The sequence below is a fragment of the Phlebotomus argentipes genome, unplaced genomic scaffold (genome assembly GCF_947086385.1).
Source record: "Phlebotomus argentipes unplaced genomic scaffold, Phlebotomus argentipes genome assembly contig_15, whole genome shotgun sequence".
NCBI lineage: Eukaryota > Metazoa > Arthropoda > Insecta > Diptera > Psychodidae > Phlebotomus > Phlebotomus argentipes.
The window spans coordinates 13,476,124-13,498,521 of record NW_026776181.1 but is presented as its reverse complement, the minus strand read 5'-3'; the positions used below and the strand labels follow the sequence as shown (position 1 = coordinate 13,498,521).

At 37.3% G+C, this 22,398-nt stretch overlaps 3 protein-coding genes across 4 annotated transcripts; all 3 read left to right on the top strand.

The window, feature by feature from the left end:
- On the top strand, positions 1-19,478 carry LOC132263194 (protein Tob1-like). 2 transcript variants are annotated; one of them, XM_059762840.1, is made up of 5 exons: positions 1-848; positions 11,700-11,977; positions 12,044-12,220; positions 12,281-12,630; positions 13,449-19,478. In XM_059762840.1, exons 2-5 carry the CDS (start codon positions 11,825-11,827, stop codon positions 14,029-14,031), a joined length of 1,263 nt encoding a protein of 420 aa, XP_059618823.1. In that variant the 5' UTR covers positions 1-848; positions 11,700-11,824; the 3' UTR covers positions 14,032-19,478. The 2 variants fall into 2 exon arrangements, with proteins under 2 accessions (XP_059618823.1, XP_059618824.1); XM_059762841.1 differs by having other exon boundaries at positions 1-963.
- A 164-nt stretch (positions 19,479-19,642) lies between these two features.
- Positions 19,643-20,829, top strand: LOC132263199 (small ubiquitin-related modifier 3). The gene is made up of 3 exons (XM_059762849.1): positions 19,643-19,811; positions 20,162-20,290; positions 20,356-20,829. Exons 1-3 carry the CDS (start codon positions 19,794-19,796, stop codon positions 20,488-20,490), a joined length of 282 nt encoding a protein of 93 aa, XP_059618832.1. The 5' UTR covers positions 19,643-19,793; the 3' UTR covers positions 20,491-20,829.
- Positions 20,830-20,944: 115 nt separating this feature from the next.
- LOC132263198 (palmitoyl-protein thioesterase 1) lies at positions 20,945-22,390 on the top strand. The gene is made up of 5 exons (XM_059762848.1): positions 20,945-21,231; positions 21,287-21,436; positions 21,580-21,668; positions 21,730-21,888; positions 21,950-22,390. The coding sequence occupies exons 1-5, from the start codon at positions 21,103-21,105 to the stop codon at positions 22,341-22,343; spliced, it is 921 nt and encodes a 306-aa protein (XP_059618831.1). The 5' UTR covers positions 20,945-21,102; the 3' UTR covers positions 22,344-22,390.
- Positions 22,391-22,398: the final 8 nt, after the last annotated feature.

Sequence of the window (22,398 nt, the reverse complement as noted above, 5' to 3'; positions counted from 1 at the left end):
GAGTTCATCGCAATACTGTACCGTCAACCGACCGAATATAACGCACGCAGAGCTCTTACTACTTACAAGTTCATTATAAATTTTGGAGAAGTTACCCACAATAGAGCAAATATTCCAGTTCAAATATCCAACACTAAAGTCAGTTGCGTCAAGTTCACATTTTCCTCACTTCTTCAATTCTCCGGTTGTTCGCGGTTGAGAATCTGCACGGGAGAAATTCGCGTTTTCTTTCCTTTCTCTTATCATTATTGTGACCAAAGTATAACTTTGATTTGATTTCTTCCAAAAAGTTGAGAGAAGAAGAAGAAAAAAATTGACACCATCTCAGTTTAAATTCTCATCGCCAACGACGATTAAAAAAAAGTGTTGAGCCGAAATCCGCCAGAGTTAAGAAGAGTAAAAGCAAAGTGTGTGTTATGAGATAAAATAAGGAATTCCAAGAAAATAATACATAATTAAAGTAAGAAAGTATAAAAATAATTCGAGATAAAAAGTAGTGAATTTAGAGGATTTTCGACGTTTCATTTTTTTATGATTAAATTGAATGAAGGGTGTAAAATACGCGTAATCGAAAGTGTTTTTTGTATTTTTCTACTTTTATAATTCTGTTGTAATATTTGCGAAAGTATATATATAAAGGAGGAGCAAGGAAAAAAATCTCTAACTAAAAAAATACCACTAAAAACACATTTAAGAGTACATAAAGATAAACAGCATAAAGATAAGAAATCTAAAATTCTGACTAAGAGAAGATTGGCTGAAGCTGCAAACCCAATTGGGCGAGAAAGTGTTAATTTATGTTGAAAGCAGAACGAACTGATTTATCGTAAGAACAATAAATACAAATTGTAAGTAATAACACAAAAATATATACAGTGGAATATAAGAGAATCGTGATTGAGAAGACTCACTCATTTCGACTTGTGCTAAATTTGAATGCATTGTTCAACTGAAAATCAATAGGTTAGTTCTTTTCAATTAACTCGTTTACAATAGTTTTGTATTTTTATCTCGCTTGCAAACTCTCTTAATTGTGCTTCGCACCAAACCTAATGGCTATGCCCGCGATAAGTTTCGCCTCTGTAAACCGCACACAATATTTAGCTAATTGATTTCCATACTCATTGACTTTTGATGTTGGTAAAACGAGAAGAAATTCGCCGATATAGTGTAACTGCGCGATGGGGATTTTTATTTTATTTCAGATATCAGTTCAAGGGCAAATCTCGAAATATTATCTTGGGCTATCCGAGCGTGACATTTTTCTCGACTCTTAATCAAATTAAATGTTTCTTTTTTCTCCTCTTCTTCTTCTTCCCTCCTCGCACGAAAAAAAGTGTAATTATTCACAGTGACATTGAATTCAATATGTGTGCACAGTTTTCATTTTATTTGCCTCTATGTCGTCACTTTTTTCGTGTTTATTTTCACTACGGGCAACAATTCAATATCATGAAATCTTGCAAGCGTCCATATCTTAACAATTGAAGCAAATAATATCTCAAGTACAAACGGGCTTTTCCATCGGATGCTCGCGCTTTGGATGCTATTTTAGTGACACGTACGTGAATTAGTTCATGATAGTAGATGTGATAGTTTACAACTACGATAGACTCTGTGTTCATAATGTACCGGAAAAGATAATTGCTGAATGACTGATAAAATGTGCGGTAATTTTTGTCAATGTTCCTCCATAGATTTCCGTCGCATTCATGCCACTTGAGAGGACAGCTTTTTTTTCATGCACCCACACAGCCACCGCGATGTTGCCTCATCTCAGGCAATTTTCTCCACAAATTGATTTGTTTTATCAATTTGTTTTCACATGGGATATTACCATAATTGAATTGCCATGTTTCGGTGGACAAAAATACACCTTCAATTGCGACTGTGGGGAATAATCAGGCAAGCATGAGAGATGCACTGCGAGAAAAAGTCGATTTGAGTCAAGGTTTACGTTTTTAAGCACTTAATGGCTCAAATCCGGTCAAGATCTCTGGGGTCCGGATAAGGGCTGAAATTTGGCATATGCGTACTTCGTGACCTGAATAACTTATGACGTCAATCTTCTCCTGACTGAGAGGAGGAAAGTGAGTCCTGGACAGAGCTTACCTCTCGCCAAGGTCAAAAGGAGCTTTTGAATCTTTTATTCCATCTTAAGAGAAATTCCAGTCCCTTTCCATTGTGCGCCTTTTCAGGGCAAAAGCATCAGAGTGGGAAACAATAACATATTAAGCACTAGAGATGGAATATAAGTTGCAAACAATGCAGGCAATGAACGACTAATAGAGTCAATTGCTATCTGAATTTTCTGCATTTTCTCTCAGTGAAGGAATTATTCTTCGCCAACTATCGTGGATAGCTTCGCGACTGTGGATGCACATTAGATGCAATGAAGGGTGGTGTGAGGGGAGAGTTCGAGGAGTGTTTTTCACCCTCGGGGTCAGAGGGTGCAATGAGCGTGGGGGTGACTTGAAGGTGAACTGAATTGCAAACAAAAATGCAAGCAGTGCAGCGGACAGTGAAGCATTGCTGATCCCCAAGTATTTTGTCTTCATCTGGATCTATGAATTTAAATTAAACTCCCCCAGCCCTCGCACCCCTTCACCCCCCTCCCTCAGGGGAGCGTGCGGGGGGAGTGACTGGGGGCTTCAGTCGCTCTGGCGTGACATGTGACGGAGCGGTGCATTGAACGAATTATGATTTTCATGTGGAAGAGCATTTCCAAGTGCCGTAGAGGTCAATGGAGACGCCTGAGCTATAATTAATTGATGGTGAAGACTCGCAAAATAATTTCTCAATGGAATAGCAACACTCGCTGGGTGGATGCACGCGCGCTCGTATTCGCTTTTATTGGTGCAAAATGGTAATAATTCACTAAACATGCCTCTTTCTTCCACATCAATTGAACTTGAAGGTGTTTCACATTTTTCCTCAGGCGCCAACACTCAAAGTCAGCTCGCGCCTGTTTGCACACCGAATTATTACAATTCCAATTGAGACTGGCTCTGTATGATTTGTCGACTGTGTGTGTTTCAGCACAAAAATAGTTCCTCACGTTCTTGAAACCTCTTTCAAACGATATCATATGGTCTTCATATTACATAATGTTGTCCTATTCAGTCGAGATGTTAGACGACTCGGTTTCGCTGATATTTTCAATGGTATAGAGTCGTCCCATATGCAAAAGCGCTAGATGTTCATGTGGTTAGCATGCCTGTCTGAAGTTTACAGGAAATATTTTGAACTGGAGGACAAGTGGTTTCACTAGCTCTGAATCTTCACAACTATTCCTTAACACACATCTAATCAATTATTGAAGTTCTGCGGGAAAATTGATATGTGTAGCTCCCCAAAGACTCTGAATATTAATTTAAGTTCAAAGTCACTTCCCACACTTCACATGCTACACAATTTCCCATGAAAGTTCTGCATATCCTATAATTTGGCGCCTTTACTTCTGTTAATCCCGCACCAGCCATTTGTTTACTTCTAATGGGATTGAATTCAGCCCAAAAATACACCATTTCCATGGTCATTTTTGGCCCCTTGTTTCTCCCAAACACGCATTTCTGTACTTTTCCTCACGATCGCGCACCTTCGCTGGCTTCCACCAAATTCGTATCCATATATTTCATAGGAGATGTGTTTATTATTATGAATTGTTTACGACAATATATGACGCAATTGGGATGGAGTTGAGAAAACTCGTGCAGTCGCGTAGGACTAGAGAAGTGGAGGAAAAAAAGCGTGTAGCGAATTTGCACACCAACATTTTTGGTGGTTCTTCGTCAACATTCGCAAATGGTCTGTGTCGTGTCACATAAGTGAAATAAAACGGTAGTGTTTTCTAATTTTTGCTCAAATCCCCGTGTAGAAGCAGAGGGAAAAAATGGCTGTTGAGAGGAATCGCTGTACATTATATTTGAGCCAGGGAAATATATAAGAGCTAAGAAATGAGCGTCTTACACATTTCTCGACAGTTTTACTTGTGGTCGAGATATTTGTGTGTACACAAAAATAGATGATAATCAACGTCTTGTATTTTAGCGTAATATATATTTTTCTGTCGTCATAAAATTTCTAAGAGACAAAGAATTTGTGGAATATTTTTTCTCTGCACATTCTTCACGGCATGAAAGAAGAGTTGTCGAGCAATAACAGCCATTTTTCGCAGATTTCGCGGACTTTGGAAAGGAAAGTTTGCAGCACACAATTCGTCAAAATAATACGCACTATTTTAATTCACAACGCAGTTTTACTATATATCGATAAAGTGCTGTTCAATGAGATTGTCGTTTTTATCTGATGTTTTTACGTAATCGGGACTAATGTGAGGAGCAAATATCAGCCATGTTTCTCGCGTCGTACTACGCGCAAAGTGTTTAATGAAATATGACAAAATAATACCAATTCCTCAAGGCTGTTACACTTTTGCGTGACAATGCTCCCATTTTTGGGATTGTCCCTCCATCACACACATTTATCAACATAATTTAAATATAAATTTTCCATCAGTTACAGCACACCGTGCAAAAATATTTAATTTGAATGTGGGCAATTTTTTCTGACTATTCGAGACAGTGACGCGTGCTTCTGCGTCAGAACATCGCCGAAAGTTCTGCTCTATAATTTTCTGATTTTCTAAAGTGCTAAAATTTGCGGGGTTTTCCTCTTCGGCCACATTAATGACTTATCTCACAGGCATTTTTCAGAGGCTCCATTTTGCGATGTTTGCACAGGAAATTGTATAAATAAATATTTTCGTGTTTGGCATGTCTCTCCTTATGGGGAAAACACAATTTAATTTGCCTTTAATAATTTATTAGCCAAGACTCAAAATTATTAACGTGTTTACATTGACCAGCCTTAAGAACCGGACTAAAAATCAATACGCGTCATGTTTGGCAAACAAGCACGGTTTAATTAATAAAAGTCTCAAAACTCTCCTTTCGCTGGGCGCTTTGTGAAAATTTAATGCAAATTCTGATGCCACTTATCACTTGTTAAATATTTTAGATTACTCACATTGAGATTTTCCCTACTTCACAAGTATTTTACGATTATCGTGAAATTTACGACTATTGAACATTTGCACTATCACTAATCTTTGGCTTGGCTCTAATCGTGAATCCATCAGTGATATTTCCTACATTAGATACGCTTTTCACCTTGATTTAGAGTCACAACCCAGACTGATAATGGATTTTCTAGGGCGATTTTGGACATTTAGTGCACTAAAATCCCCATAAGCGGAACAGTGCTAAAAGAAATTTCATTAATATCAATATTTTCGAGGAAATATCAATTGTTGTCGCGATCACGTATGTCAGCGCTTGTCTCACCTACCAAAGTTACACCAAATTAGCAGAAGCGAAGGTGCTCCGAAATACTGACACTCGCGCGTTTATCTGCTGAATGAAAAAGTATAATTATTATTCAGCTGTTTTGCGGTCTTTTGTGTCCGTAACTGGGATAATGGTTAATGTGACATTATGCGTCCAATTTGTCTTCAATGGAAATTTGATAGAGTTTACAATTTGAATGCTGTTTATCATTGTGGTATGCTTTTTTTCTTCTATATGACATTATATGATTGCTGGCACGTCGTTGGGTAACTCTATATAGAAAATTTGTAGCCTTGACTAGAACATTTCACGAGATTAGTGGAGTTGTCGTGTGTCTCTCACTTTTTTCCTTCCTTCTCATTCTGCCATGTACTGGTTCTACGACAATTTAATAAATGACACAATTAAACATTTTTCCTCCCCTCAGAAAATGTAGCAATGCGTCTTTATCAGTGTGTGTTGAAATTTCGCCACTTATGTAATATTTCTCATACATTTGTGCTACGATTTCAGGTGGATGTGGATATATAGTGTGACTTTTTACTGTGGCACAGGTGAAGTGGAGAGAGTGGAAAAGGCCTGTACGTGTGAAGAAGCAGGAAATTTATATCTACTCTCAATTATTCATAGACGTAACCACTCTCTAGGTAGAACTCTATGCCCAAAAAAGCTTCCCATTCCGACAACAGAGTTGGAGGAAAAAGCCTTCAATTGAAAATACTTTGCTGCAGTGGCTTTTTCTCTCTGCAAAATTGTTTCTGGTAGTGCCAAAATATTTTGCTATATATACCGTGAATGTACGGCGAGAAAAGAGCACTTTGTGCACTTTTATTGACAACAAGTCGTCACGTAGAATCACTTTTGTGCCCAGTGGCACAACCCAATGTCATGAGCAAATAATTTTCACCGACAAATTCACCTCCTCGTGTACTGCACCATTCCGACCAGATTTTCCATAAGGTGAAATCTCGAGGGAATATTTTTGCTGTTTCGCAAGATGTTGTGAGTCAGATTTATTTGCTGTTGTACTGCATGTCCTCAAGAGTCATTAACGCATCTCCACTAATTTTCCATAAGTAATTATACTGGCTCAGAGTGGATATAAAGGTGTTGACAAAAAATAGATCTTCTCGAGGAGGAAACGCTTCTGACCTCGACTGGAGCGAGGATGCTCAAACACGGCTCTTTTGGGGATTACGCGAAGCGTTAATTTGTGAATTTGAAACGCCAAATTGGAGTTTATTCTGCTTATTAGGCCAAGCTGTAAGCATATCTGTGTGAGATTAGCAGACAAATCTCTTAAACTTGCATAAGAACAGATGCGGAAAAAAGTACACAAATGCCGCATTTTAATGCACTATTATCCTCTTAGTGCAGCTACAATCTTCATAAAGAATTTATTTAGCAATTTGTATCCAACAATTTTCATTTTATCGCTTTAGAACATGTTCATATATTGACACTGGGAAATACTTTATGGGTTTCCGTTGGGAGAAAATCACTTTTGTTTGAATTGAATTTACTTTACATGAAAGTTTTCCTGGAATTCTCTCTACGGCATGAAGAACAAATACTTTCAAGAGTTTCACTGTCACAGTATTTGATGTTGGGAAATTGCACAGAGTGTGGAATTGAGGAAAAGTCCCTCATTAGTTGTCGTACTTTGCTTTTTGGGCAAAGAGAGGCTCCCAGGGAGTGAAAATAGCTGCAGTCAGCTGAGTTTTCCGACATGGCCCAAAAACCCGATGCGCTTTCCCCGCATTTTCCATGTACGTGTGAGCAGAGCTGTGCCACCCAGTATCATACACACCGAACTGCAGCGGTGTTGTGTCATTTCTAGAGCACTGCCCCAGATTTTATTGATTTTTCACCCATTTGCTATTGTGAACCAGTTCGCTCTTAGGGTAGAAACTTCACCCGCCATCCATCATGGGGCTGTGTGGTGCCTCTTTAAAATTTTCCGCCCTATTTTCTGATTAATCTGCCTCCTCTTCTCGGCTGCAATATTTTCTAATACAGCCAGGAATCTTTCTTTTTCCACCATCTCCAAATGATAATATACTCCTCGCGCGAGGGATTTCATGATAAGATTTATTTGACTTTGGAAGTTTTTGTGAATTTTTCCCACAGAATACTCGTGAAAATTTGCGTGGGGAAATACTTCACGTGTGAACGTGGGTAGAATTTTTTGTTCGATTTTTCCCGACAATATTCTCAGACTGTGATAAACAATATTGAGTAAATCCAAGTGCAAATTTATATATCCAAGTCTTTATTGGGCAATTTCACAATATTTTCATGCCATTTGAAATACTTTGTAATTTGTAATCTTTGTCAGAGATAAGAGACTTTGAGAAATAGTCACTGAAGTGAATCATACAATTTCATAAGATTGAGATCGTCTTAAATACATCATATTGGAAGAACACCATATTCAGTTGAGATAAGAATTTTTGGAAAGAAAATCATAGTGACTCGTTCTCTGTACTTTTCTCAAATTACTCAACTTATCAAAATTTCGCGTGACCCAAAGTTAAGTCACGTTGTGTTCTTTTCGATATCAGATAAAGATTCCATCCATAAATCTCCATCTCGATACGAATTGACAAGTTAGAGGTAAAGTGTCGTTTTGTATTTACAAATACAATCGTCTCAGAGATTTCCGCTGGGAGGAAATGAGATTAGGAAATACATCACATAAAATTGAGCGGCACAACAGAAGGAAATCGCGTGATAATAATAAAGACAACACTGCAATATTTCTCACAATAATTTACCGCGATCTTGAGATTTGGCGAATAAATCTCTCCTCAGACCACGGAGACGAGCCTCATTGCATCACCATATCAGTCTATTGTTGTTATGTCTTATGATATGTATAGCGAACAGAGCGCATTCTATGTAAATCAATATTCATGAATATAAAGTGTGTCATTAAGTGAATTTGCACCTCCTACAAGTTTTTATTATCACATTGAGGCCAAAAGTGATAATTGAAGAGTATCGTACTGTTTACAGTATAAATTCAATTTTTATCTTAGCTCGAAACACTTCATTGTATAATGTGCCACCAATTGTATAATTAAGCGGTGATTTCCATTTATAACCTCCGCCATATCTCGTTTTAACACCATTTCCAGTGTGAGTGCGGTGGTGTGATTGTAATTTGTCATATTGGCTCATTTGTATTATCCTCGACGGGTTAATTTGTGGTGAAAATTTTCCGAGTTGTATAATAAATATCGTGTCTGAGCGTGATTGAAAAGTAATGCGAAATGAGGAAGATCGCTTGGAAACAGCGAAGACGATTTTATTTATTTTGTTGTTTCATTGAGACGTTTTTTCGTGCGTTTTTTTTTTATCTCCGTGACGGTAAGAAATATGTCCAACAGCAAAGTTGTTAGTCATGTGAGGTGACGAAAGTGAAACTGAAGAAAATATCATGCGTTGAAGAGGAGAAAATTTATTTGGGTTGCACAAAAATTGGATTTTATCGAACCAACCTAAGAGGATTTTTACTGAAATTTCTGCCTGTAATGTGAAATGCTTTAAAGTTATTTTTGCAAAAAAGGGATTTTCTTATGTGGGGATTTTCCCAGAAAGTTACACTGAAGCATCGAAAGTGAGTTTTCACAGATAAGACGGTAATTCTTTTTTGTGTGAAACGTCGTGTTCTGGGAAAATTCAACTGATTGAGTAAAATGGGCAGAAAGGTCACTTTTTTTGGGGGGTCTTTTTCTTCGTCTCAGGATCAAAGCCGAGGGGCATGAGAAAAGGAAAACAAGGAAAAAAGTATTCGCCAGTAAAATTAATTTGCAGCAATCATTGCCAAACATTTTACAATTCGTGAGAGAAGTCTCAATCTCTGAAAGTGTTTCATAAATTATTTTTAGATTAGCACATTCTCAAAATAACTCCTCGCTAATAGTCCACTTTGGCATGAAATGTCTCAAATTGTTGTTGATATTCAAACAAGAATCGATGGATTGTGTTAATTTATTTTTCACTTTGGGCAAATTGTATTTATTTCGCTCTTCTCGATGGTCTTTTTGCCACATCCTACGCCCGCCCCATGGAAAACATTCAATTATAAAACACAATTAGGCTTGGAGGAATTTAAAAAGAAAAGGTCCTTTAGAGGGATTATACGAGGCCTCTCCTTTTAGTCCGCGAAACGAGTATATATGAGTGAATCTTATTACCTTCACAACTTTACATGACGTCGCGCTTTTATCGTTTTGTTTTTTAAGTACCTGGATCACGCGAAATGATAATTACTTTATCATACATATACGTGATAAGAAAATAAGTCACCAGGTTTTCTCAAGCTGCGCAGTATACATTCAAAACATTCCTATGTAATACTTGAAACCACACATTTTCAATGGTGACTGATAATGTGTTTTTTTCTGCTGAAGGGGAAGACAGCATAATTGATAAAGTCCGTGCTTGTATACTTTGTGAAAATGCGAGACAGTGATTTACAAATGTTGTAGATAAGTGGGAAAAATACCTGATATACGCAAGAAAATGTACATTCTGGCATTTGTGGCGGGAGCTAATTGACTTTTACATAAAATTAAATTTACCTCAATGAATGAGTCAATAGGAACCAAATATACATTTCCTACACGCGAAAATTTGACATCGCGCTTCCCTCGAAGAGAGTGATTACCTTTTCAAGGGGAAATCGATAACAAGTCTAAAATTATTTCATCATAATCAAAACACAGTGGCCAAATTCAATGATATTTCGGCTGTTGGGCACTCCTCGGCGCTTCTAGGAATTCTCTAATACAGACACAAGGGAGTGATTTAATGAAACTATCTGCGAATGTAATAAAAAGTTCTCTGAGCCATTGGGAAATTTAAATACTCTATAGATTTCTGCAGTGCGCTTATCGTAGCACTGAAAGGAAACAGTTGATTTGACAATTTCGCAACATGATGTGCACAAATTAAATTATATATATTTACCATAAAGTAAGTTTTTTACTGCAATAACATATAATTACCTTCAGGACACATTTCCAATTAAATCTCACAAATAGAAGCATTAATTTAGTGATAAATGGCATATGCATTCGCATAATGTTTTTTGTTGATTCATTTAAATCAATATGGACTTGAGGCGTGATTGAACAAATTTCACACAAATTAGTCCACAAACAGTGCGGGCAGTTGAATTAAATGTCATGTACATAGCCACAGTCATCACAGGAAGAGATGAGAACCCAAATTAAATTGAAGACGGAAATATAATTTTACAATAACACTCATAAGAGAGCAATTTTGCAGCACTCGCCGTTTTGAAGCAGATGTTGTATTGATTTTCCTCATTAAAGCTGGGTAGGATTATCCGGGTTTCCACTTGAGTGGCAATAATTTTCTATTCCCTTTGAATGCTCCTTTCGCTATTGAATGTCTCTATAAATACTATTTTGTGAAGTGGCTAACAGAATATTAGGTCACGTTTCATATTGCTTATGTTGCTCTCTTTCCTGCAAAACACTCGTCAAACTGACTTTTAGTCACATGACTCGTCAGGAGGTTTTTTCCTCTCTCTTTAATCACGTGTCATCTTTCCATAAAGTCAACATTGGCATTTTTATGTAAAGCCGCGAAATCAATAGGGCAACGGCGTGTTTCAAACTATACTTATATGCAAATGAACAGAAATTGTAGAAGGAGAAGAATTTTCCTGAATTGCAAAGTTCCCCAAATTGGATTTATGTTAGAATGCTCTCGCGTTGGGGAAATTCATATGGTATCGGGGACGAATCTGTGCTGAGTTGTGACTGAGAGAGGAGTTTTCAGTACAGCATTACGTGACCTAGTTTGCGATACATAGATAGATGAATAGCATGAGTTGACTTCTTGAATGGTGTCCAAGTAATGCAGGATGAATATTTGTTTGTTTCATTGATTTATTTTGCAACTCGCCAATCTAACTCCCCTTCCAAATCTCTCCTGCAACTTCCATCTATTTCTGTTTGACGAAAAAAAACCCATCTAATTGCATGCGATCACTATGCAATGTAGCCTACAAATCTCAATGCGATTTAATTAATTCCTGCCGGGAAATCTATCAGATTTCACTGCAAACTTTATTGCTCAATTTAGTCCATCCAATTCAAATCGTAACTATAATTGAGCAATAAAACGCAGCTTGTAGTTGATCTTGGTGTATTTTTGCCAACCAATGTGAGTGCAAATAAAAGAGGAAAATAGAATTTTGAAGAAGTATTTAAAAAAAAATCACGAAATCTCTTATATACACTGAGAAAACTTCAAATATCCTCGGATATATACATTTTATTGATCAATTGTGTCTCTCATGCTTACTTCCAGACCAAATCCAGACAAGGTGATCGTATACGATTGCTGTGGCGGAATCAATTGTGAAATTGGCAGAACATCTGCTTGTGATTGTATTACCCACCCACCCGTGTTTTGCAAGTTGCTGACGACAAAAGATGCATATAGAAATCCAAGTTGCACTCAATTTTGTCATATCCTACCTGTACAACAAATTACCACGTCGCCGTGTGAATTTATTCGGAGAGGAGCTTGAGAAGGCGCTCAAGGACAAATTTCAAGGTCACTGGTATCCGGAGAAACCCTTCAAGGTGACTATTTCAGCCTGACGCCTCCTGGCTGGATCATGCTGATTGACTGGTGGATTTCTGTTGCAGGGCTCTGCATTTCGTTGCCTGAAAACCGGAGACCCGACCGATGCTGTCCTCGACCGGGCGGCCAGGGAGAGTGGTGTCCCCATCAATGACATCCTCGAGAATCTTCCATCCGAATTGGCGGTCTGGGTCGATCCCGGAGAGGTGTCCTACCGGATCGGCGAGAAAGGAGCCATCAAGGTGAGTGTGAAAAGTCTGCAGCACGATAGAATTTCACTCACATTCAGCCACTCTCTGCAGATCCTCTTCTCGGAGGCCAGTGAACACCACGAGGACTCCTCCTCGGCTGATCGCGAAGTCACGAAAACATTCAATCCAGAGGCGCAATGCTTCCGGCCAATCGATGCGGTCAACTCGAGCTTCGGCGCTCTCAGCATAAGTCCAAAGACAACACCCAATGGATCGCCTCTCACGTCCACTGGGAGTCCAACATTCAAGAATGGTGCTCTGACAACCAGTCCAGCACCCGGCACCGGTGCCCCCTCATTCCTGCCACGCACCCAGGCACCGCTCACCTTCACCACGGCCACATTCGCTCAGACCAAATTTGGCAGCACCAAGTTGAAGACCAGCTCCAAGAGAGCAAACAGGTGAGCCAGACGCACTATGTGCAGCATTTTTCCCAGCGGAGAGGAAATCCTCATCTTTCCTTTCCAAGAAGATCATCTTTATGGGCAATTTCACGGTTTGCAACAATACACCGTGAATTGTGGGAACGGACGCGGCAAAAATAGTCGTGGTAATTGAATATCTATCAAGGGAACGAAATGATATTAATTGACTGGTATATTTGCTATTTTCCTCTATCACGAAACTGTGGGAATTAGCAAGATTATTCAATTACATAAATTGGTCTGCTTCCCAAATTAGACTTGAACAATTCCCAGAATACTCAACACGCACTCAATCGATTCCTGGCAAAAATGCTGCGCCCTTATTCTCTTATTTTTACACACATTAAAGGACACACCATGTGCCCTTTAAAAATGCATGTCCTACGAGTCACTGAGAGCCCGAAGCGAATGGAAACATCTATAGAATTGTCTCTAATTCTGTACTGGCGTTGAGTACATTATTCTGGCAGAATCCATTTCTATAAATAGAGCGATATTGGGGACTTATTTTTAAACTCTTATCTCCAGGGATGTTAGCAGAGTGTCAGATAATCCTCTGTTATCTGGTGTGCATTATCAAGTTGGTTCTTTATCCTAATTAGAATTAACGTTGGTAGCGAATAATTTACTTTGAGAAATCCCTACTTTAATCCCTTTACTTACTTTATCGACTTCAGGGATGTGCTAGAATCGCTAGAATGGATTTCCAATGGTCTTGAAGGGTGTTTTGGTGTGAATTGAAATTGTTGTGAAAGTGTTGAGTCAAAAGTTCACCTTCTTTCTCTCCCCGAAAGGCAATTCCCGTGCAGGATGTCGCCCACGGAGTTCTCCAACTACATCAAGCAGCGAGCTATGCAGCAGCAATTGCACCACTCGCATAACCACAATGGCAACTCCAACGGAAATCACCTGGGCCCCATCGGACCGGCATCGCCATCGCGCTCCATCTCGCCGAATCCGCTCACGCTCGGACTCGGCAACGACCCGTACTTCTTCCAGAACCTCAACATGGGCATGTATCCGCAATTCGGGGGGCCGCGTAGCGTCTTCGGCGACTCTGGGCACTTCGGCGCCCCGCCGCAGGACATGTACTCCTCGCCCATGAGTAAGTTCAATTCGTACCAGGAGCCGCACAACTTCTATGGCAGCGGCGGCTTATCCAGCGGTCAGCAGGGCGTCATGGGTGGCGGACTCAGCGGCAGTCCGTCCGCCGGACTCTCCGCAGACGCCCCAACGGCGCCCGGCAGCGGCTCCGCGTCCGGCCAGGGAGCCGAGGGTGGCTCCCCCGGCACCAGCGACAGCGCCAAACTCCTCGACGGCCTCAACTCCTTCTACAGCAATGCAGGTCCGTATCAGCATCTCCTAGTCGCAAACTAGACAATGTACATTGAGACACACAAGATCGGTTGCCACATAATTTATTTTTCTACACTATGTTTTGTACTTTTTTATTGAGGAATACATGAATATATATTGTGTACATAAATGAGGCGTTGGCAATCATTCGCGATTGCTTGAAGGATACTTTTAACTCACCTGAAAGGAGCACTTGTTATCGACTGGGGATGATATGGATAATTTCTCTTCTGTCTAGCGACTCGAATTGATTAGATGTGGAAGGAAGAGAAATTGTACTACTTAGAAAATACACTACACAGGGTAATACGCGAGAATCATGGAAAGATATCGATGGTTTCTTTTTCGCGATGTTGCAAAGCATCTGAGAGAAAGAATGGTGAAGAAAATATGTCATAGGATTTGTCTGTTGATTTGAGTTTCCTATGTTTTTTTTCGGTCTTCTTATTACCATGAATTTATCAAAAGAAATGAGACGATACTGTGTAGTAGAGCTACACAATAGACAAGAGAAATTTAAGAAGAAAAGAGTCACCCACCAAAATGTATCATTATAATCTACATTACATGCAATTAGAAATGCAAATTGATAAACTATTGTAAATAATTTTATTTACATAATTACTAAAATATAAATGAAATAATTTTGTACGAGAAACAGTGGTGTAAAGGAATTTTTATGGACAACAAAATATTAAGGACAAAAAAGAAAACAACCAAAATGTGACCGAGAAGATATAGAAACACTGTTATAAGACATGGAAATTTTGCCGTCTCCAGAAAACTTCTAACAAAAAGTATAATGTTGAAAACAAGATTGCGAATGAAGGTTAATAAAAAAACACACAGTTTTGAGTCTTACAAACCACGAGTGGTGAAGAGAATTAACAAGCAAGAAACAAACAAGAAAAAAAAACACTGTAAAGATGGATTTTACCTTTACGGCAACTTTTAAGATAGTTTATACTTTATTTTTTCACTTGCTTCGTATTGAATACGATTATACAGAAATAATGAGACATAAGATGAGAAGAAATACATAGGACTATATTCTTTTAGAGAAGACATTACATATTAAAAAGTATATTAGGATATATTTTAGCAAGAGCATGTAAGACCTGTTTATAAAACCTATTGTAGACATTTCATATAACAGATGATAATAGCAGAATATAACACAATCGTTTCATTGTAGATTATATGAAGAAAAATGCTACAAGATCATAAGATGATAAATTATGTAGACATAATTTTTTACTATTTGTTACCACTTTTTTTGAAAATGAAATCTTTTTTATTGTTTTTTTTTAAATTATAAATTTACTTTTTTTGTATGTAATAATTGTTTTCCAAACTCAATGTCGTCCATTATAACACTGAAGATATTTTATTTTTTATTTTGAAAATACGAAAGAGTTTTGATGATATAGTTGAAGAAAATTGATAACAAATAAATCACGTGAAGTATTCAATACTATCTAGTCGGCTTATTCTATAAAGAAGAAGAGGAAGAAAAAAAACAACTATAATATTTAGTTAATAAAGAAAAAAAAAACAAAGAAAAGATAAAACTAAATTTGCATATCAGTAAAAAACAATAAAGTAATATTACAGTGAGATGTGAAAAACATGTAAAAAGTTGTTTTAAACGTAAATAAGGACAACATTTAAATTATTCTAGGCTTTATGATGTGAAAAAAATAGTGGGATAAAGCATGTAAAAGAGGAAAAATCAAATGATATTGACGAACACAAAATTTTATATTAAAAAAAAACTGTATAAAAGGTGCTAATGAGAGGTGGAGAAAAAGAGTCAAAAACCCATACAACTTTCTGCATATAATCTGAATATTTCCCGTGAAGTTCATTATTTATTTATCTACAATGTTTTTCAACTAATTCTATTCTGTTGGATAAAGCTACCAAGAAATCATATTTAGAGCAAAAAGACAACAAATAGACCTTCCTTTCTGTCCAACCTCATTTAAAATTTATCAATTTACTTTAGCATTGAGAGTAATCACTATAATAAAGCTAATTGAAGTACATACTAGAAGAAACATGTACCTTTTGTGGTAGAAATTTTTATTAAGCAGTACCTGCCGTAAACATTGAAAATGGAAGTGAAACACTTCAGAATTGTATCACATTGCATATGCATTGCAGAAAATAATTATTGTATAGTGAAAATACGCATTATTTTCTAATGATAACATAAATAATTAGATAATTGCGTTATAGAAAGACTAATATATTTTTTATCTCCTTTTTTTCACGAATAATTTTTTGTTAAACTAGCTTTTCTGCACCCAAAGAACGATTCCATGCACTCCTCCTTCGCTGGCTTCATTTTGTACTTTTTATTAAATAAAAATGAGAGAAAAGAGATAAAGTGTTGAGAAATATTTCATGACCTCATATCGGAGGAACATTATATCAGTGGAGCAATTCTACTTTCTATGTTTTGTACTTTTTATCCTTCCCTTTTTCTTCTATTTTTGCAAATTGCGACCAATTCGGAATAAAATCGAGAGTAATTTTCACAGTTGAGTTCAATTCATTTTGAATGTATAATGAAATGTTTGACAAATTGAACATATTCAGGAGGATATTCATGCTAATAGATTTGCATAAAATTATCCTCCCACTTGAACTGGAAATTCTATGAGAATTGCTCTCAGCAAATTCGAGCGCAAGAATATATAGTAATTAAGAGTAAATGTCGATTTCACCTGCAAAATTCGCATTCAATGCATGTAAAGAAATATTATTAATAATAATAGATTATATATAATAAATGTAATAAAAAGTCCTTTTAACTTTGAGATAATGATAGTAAAATCGGTAGCATAATGTATAAAGGTAAAGAGAATACCAAAATTATTCAAGTGAATTATTTGATTACAGTTTCTTTTCGAAAGGAAAACCAAACACTATTTTACTTTCAGTGCAAGTGTGTAAATATTAGCCTGAGACATAGAACATTGAGGATCACATAAAGTAAGAAAGAAAGAAAGGAAAAAAAAGTGTGAATATAAATACTTTCTAGATTTTATTATAAAAGTGAAAAAAAGTATAGGTTTAGAGTGTAAAATAATTTGTTACTTTTTTATAAATCATTTTATACAATTAAAAGTGGATGTTAAAAAGTCTAAGAAAAGAAGAACTCATGAATGATTGTTATACACACCAATTTAAATAATATATTCTTGTTTTATTTTTATTTACTCTCCTGTTTTATTTGTTCTCTGCTTTTTCTTTCGTTTTGCCGTTCACCTTTTCCCGTGATTTGGTTGTCGACGAGAAAGAGAGAAAAAAAAGATGAAAATATACGTATTTTAGATAGAGATACAGAATAAACATTCTTAAACATAATCTGGTGAGTGTAATTGAAAAGTTAAATACACCATAAAATAGTACACATCTCAAGCAGTATAAAATTCAAAGTGAACAAAAAAAATAATCCTTATCAGTGTAATTAAAGAAAGTATTAAGTAAAGAAGCTAAATGTGCAACACCATCTTAGACATGGAATACTAATTAAATACTAGAGTTTAAAACTAGAATTGGAAAGATAATTGAATCACGAATTTCCTCACAAATCTAAATGGATTTTAGACATTTTTCAATAGCTAAACGTGAACCACTTCTTGTGTCTTTTTACCTATACTTTCTTCTGCAACCTTTATTTTTATCCACTTCCTTTGTCAGAGTGTAAAAGGTGGAGAAAAATCATATTTCTATTTTTATACACATTAATAAAAGGGTACCTTTTGACATGGACGAAAGTGAAAGGAATTTTATAAAGGTGTGTAAATTGAACATGAAATAGATTTTCTGTTGTTGGATAATTGGAGACATTGCAATAATCCAGCTTTTTCTATATATGAAAAATGAGACGGAGCAAAAGGAGGAGGGTAGTGTGAGAGCTCTTAAAGCCACAATAGAATATTTTAATACATATAAATTGTATATAAGTAAATTATTTTTTTATCTTATAGTGTTAATACAATATACAGTATTATCTTTATAGAACAGAGGAACATGTGAAACATGAAAAACTTTTACACTTGACGTTTTTTCTTGGAGAAAACCCGGACACGAAACGTTACAGATGAGTAAATTCAAGTGTGAAATTCCTTCTACCGACGCTTAGGATAAGGCGCGCAGCATAAGTGAGGTTAAGAGGTGCTGGCTTAGCGCTCTGTCCAAATGGCTTAGGTGCTCCTTGGAGACTTTTACAGGAATTCTCTCTCATGTAGAACTTAAAAAAAATGATGAATGAATCTACCAATTGATCATTATACAAGAAGTTTCCCACCTTCAGTACAAAATGAAAAAGAAACGAAAAGAGATTGACGATGGCGTGTGCGAGAGAGAACACAGAAAAGGATGAAGGATAGGCAAATATAAAGAGGACTCCGATTTCTCAATAAGATTGTACTGTTTTTAAACTTTTTCTCAACAAAAACAAAAAAAAAACACAAACACTCAACATTCAACGTTGGTGAATAAAATGTGACGAAGAGACACTCTTGAAGAAGATAACCTTAATATGGCAGATAAAGAGAAAAATATTGCATCCATAATAAAGATACCTTACATAGAATTAAAAGATGATCTATAAAAATAGGAAAGTTAATTGATAGACGCCCAAAAAACTGTATTTGGCTTCTGGCGCTACAAGTACATGATGAATACAATTATTTCAAGATTGCTAAGTTCTTCTCCTTCATTTTATATAATAAAAACGTGAAGACAAGAAAAGAGAGTTTATAGAATTCTGTGAGAATTTCTAACTTAATTTTAAGTGAAACATTCTGCAAGTAATACAAGGAAATATAATAATAAAGAGTAATTAATCAATATGACAAGAAATATCATACATGTCTGCTTAACTGCTTTCTTACATAATGGATTTTAAGAATGGACGAGATGATGAAAAATGTCGATAAATACTCTTACACCAGCATTCCAGAGTATCCCCCTCCACACCCCCAAACCCTGGCAAGTGGTATGAAATACTCCTGAGTTTTTCTCTAGAAAGTTTATCTAACTTATCAATGCAGAAGAAGAACAATTTCATACGTACATGTAGTCTATTTTTTATATTGTCTCTTTAAAACCAGAAAAAAATGATATTTCATATGTTACAGAATTAGTATTGAGAATTTAGTGAGAGATGACTTGTAGACGATTGAAAGTGAGTGTACATTTTTCATTAGTCTCAAAGATAAAAAGAAAATGATGAAAAAAATTGAATAATGTGATGATTTTTTTACAGTTTATCTAATGGATGAATAAAAACAAAAAGAAAATTTACATATATAATACAACTAAATGTATCTATTGAATATTAATTGAAAAAAAAACTTTATATATTACACTGTAATACATAATGTTAGATATGTAGATGAAATTATACTCTTTGTGTAATTTGTTCAAAATAAAATGTTTCTACACTACGATTGTCGTCTTTTTTTTTCTTCAATTTTTACTGCTATTAAAGTGTGTTGAGAATTGTGTTATCGAGAATCATATCTTCGCTGTTGGCGCTGCTGTCGGATTCAAATGTTATCCAGACATTTGCTGTGAGTTTCGTCGCATATGGCAACCCTGGCGGCAGTGAGATTGCTAAACCGCAGCCATATTGTTCTTTCCTTCAAGCGAAGAGCGTGTGTCGTTCACGATAAAGTGTGTGTTTGATCGGATTTTTTGCTGCCAATTGAGCTATTTCCAGCCAAATTTCATTCTCCAACAAATCCTCAACAAATTAGGCAAAAATGGGCGATGAGAAGAAGGTGAGTTTCGCCGCATTTTCCCCGTGAATTTTATCGACCGAATTGGCTTGTCCGGAACGCCGCTAAGCGGCTTTCGAGACATCATTGGTCAACTGCAGAAATTTCGCACTATTTTCCACGGATTTGCCACACTCTGTGCCAATGGGAGGTGATTTGGAGTGATGTGATGAAGGAAGCAAGTCGTTTGGGGTGCATTGAGTGTGTGAGCGAAGTGGCAATAGAGTGGGGTGCCGGGGGCGGAGTCCCTGGTGAAGTGAGGTTATGTTTCTCCATTGAGATTCCCGGACTCCTCGTGAAATCTAGTGTTTTATCAAGTGACTGACTTGTTTGTTTTGCTTTTTTCGTGACAGGATAACAAGATGGGCGAGTCCGAGCACATCAATCTCAAGGTGCTAGGGCAGGACAACGCAGTGGTGCAGTTCAAGATTAAGAAGCACACACCCCTGAGGAAGCTCATGAATGCCTACTGCGATAGGGCGGTGAGTTGACTGTGTTTCCACCAATTTTGCACTCATCTAATTCGTGTTTTGATTTTCGCTTTCAGGGTCTGTCTATGCAAGTAGTCAGATTCCGCTTCGACGGACAGCCCATAAACGAGAACGACACCCCTAACACCCTGGAAATGGAGGAGGGTGACACGATTGAAGTGTACCAGCAACAAACGGGCGGCTCTAATTAACTCAGCGACGGTGAAGAGTGCAGAATGGGAGCCGCGATGGATTAATTTTATTGACAGCAACACATATATAAGGGAAGAATCAACAGAAGGATATAAAAATTAGAAGCGTGGGTGAAATTCCTTTTCTCTGATTTACAATATTTGACTCAACATACTTAAGAAAAAAAAAATTTGTTTGAATACACCAACATTCCCATCGCCAAGATCTTATTTTGTGTGAATCGCTGCTGATGGAGAAAACACGGTGAAGTGAAAAGGGGAATGATAAGATTTTCTGTCTTAAGATATAATTTAATTTTTCATTCAGCAAATAAATAGAAGTCTCTTAATTATAAAATACCACCAATGTATTGGCATTAGCGAATTTACTTGCAGCTGATCATTCAGCGCTCGTCGTCACGGGAGGATTTTCAATTGAATGATCTCCTGACGAGGAGTGTCGCCAGCATGTATTTCACTTTGGAATATGAATAAATAAATCAGGAGTATTTTGTGTGTATTTCATCTGAGAACTTCACGCCGCACTGGATGAGAGCTTAATTGATTAAGCAATAACCTCAAATTTACAAATTATCCCCACTCAGAGTGACAAAGAGTAGTTTTTGGTAAACAATGGCGCTGTCCGGAGGTGTTCTCGCTTTTCTCTCTATTTTCACGGTTTTTCCGGTGAATCTTGCTCTCTCCCAGAATGAAAGTGCTTCACAGACAGACTTCCTGCCTATTGTGATGTGGCACGGGATGGTAAGAAGAGTATTTCCGCTGGAAAATCCCTTCTAATCAACACACTGTTCTCCAGGGAGATTCTTGCTGCTTCCCATTCAGTCTGGGCAGCATTAAGAAGTTGATTGAGGCAGAAATCCCCGGGATTCGCGTGACCAGCCTTAAAATAGGGAAATCTCTGGTTGACGACTACGAAAGTGGCTTTTTTGTTCATCCAAACAAACAGGTAATTTTTTGTTATTGATTAATTGTGCCCAGACAAAGTGCGAAAGTCAGGACAGAAGTTCAGTGAAAGTGAGATTCACTTGAATGCGTTTTTGGTTTTGAACGTTTTGAATATTGATCTTTGCGCAATTGTGTACTTTACAGGTTGAGGAAGTGTGCAAAAGTCTGAGTAATGATCCCCAATTTGCCGATGGTTTTCATGCCATCGGCTTCTCTCAAGGAGGACAATTCTTGTGAGTTTTTCATCACAATCTTATTGTTCGTGACTGAATTGAATTTTATTACTGATTTCAGGAGAGCCCTAGCTCAAAGATGCCCTTCGGCCAAGATAAGGAACCTTATCAGTCTCGGGGGTCAGCATCAGGGAGTTTTTGGTCTGCCCAATTGTCCATCTCTGAGCTGGAAGACTTGTGAGTACTTCCGGAAGCTCCTCAACTACGCAGCCTATGAAAAGTGAGCAGAATTCTCCCTCATATGCACATGCACATGCAATTCTCACGCACTTTCCTTGCAGATGGGTTCAGAATCTCCTCGTGCAGGCAACTTACTGGCACGATCCGCTCAATGAGGATGCCTATCGAGCAGGAAGCAGTTTCCTCTCTGACATCAACAATGAGAGAGAGATCAATCGAGATTATATAGACAATCTTCAGAGGTTGAAGCGATTCGTGATGGTGAAATTCCTGAATGACACCATTGTGCAGCCCGTGGAGTCTCAGTGGTTCGGTTTCTACGCTCCGGGAAGCGACAAGGAAATCCTTCCTCTCAAGCAGAGTCGAATTTATCTGCAGGATCGTCTGGGACTGCGATCCATGCCACTTGTGTTTGTCGAATGCGAAGGAAATCATCTGCAATTCACCCAGAAATGGTTCATTGACCACATAATTCCTTATCTGAAGGAAAAATAAAAAAAATCGTTACCATTTGATATCCAAATAAATCGAATCATATGAAATCGATGAG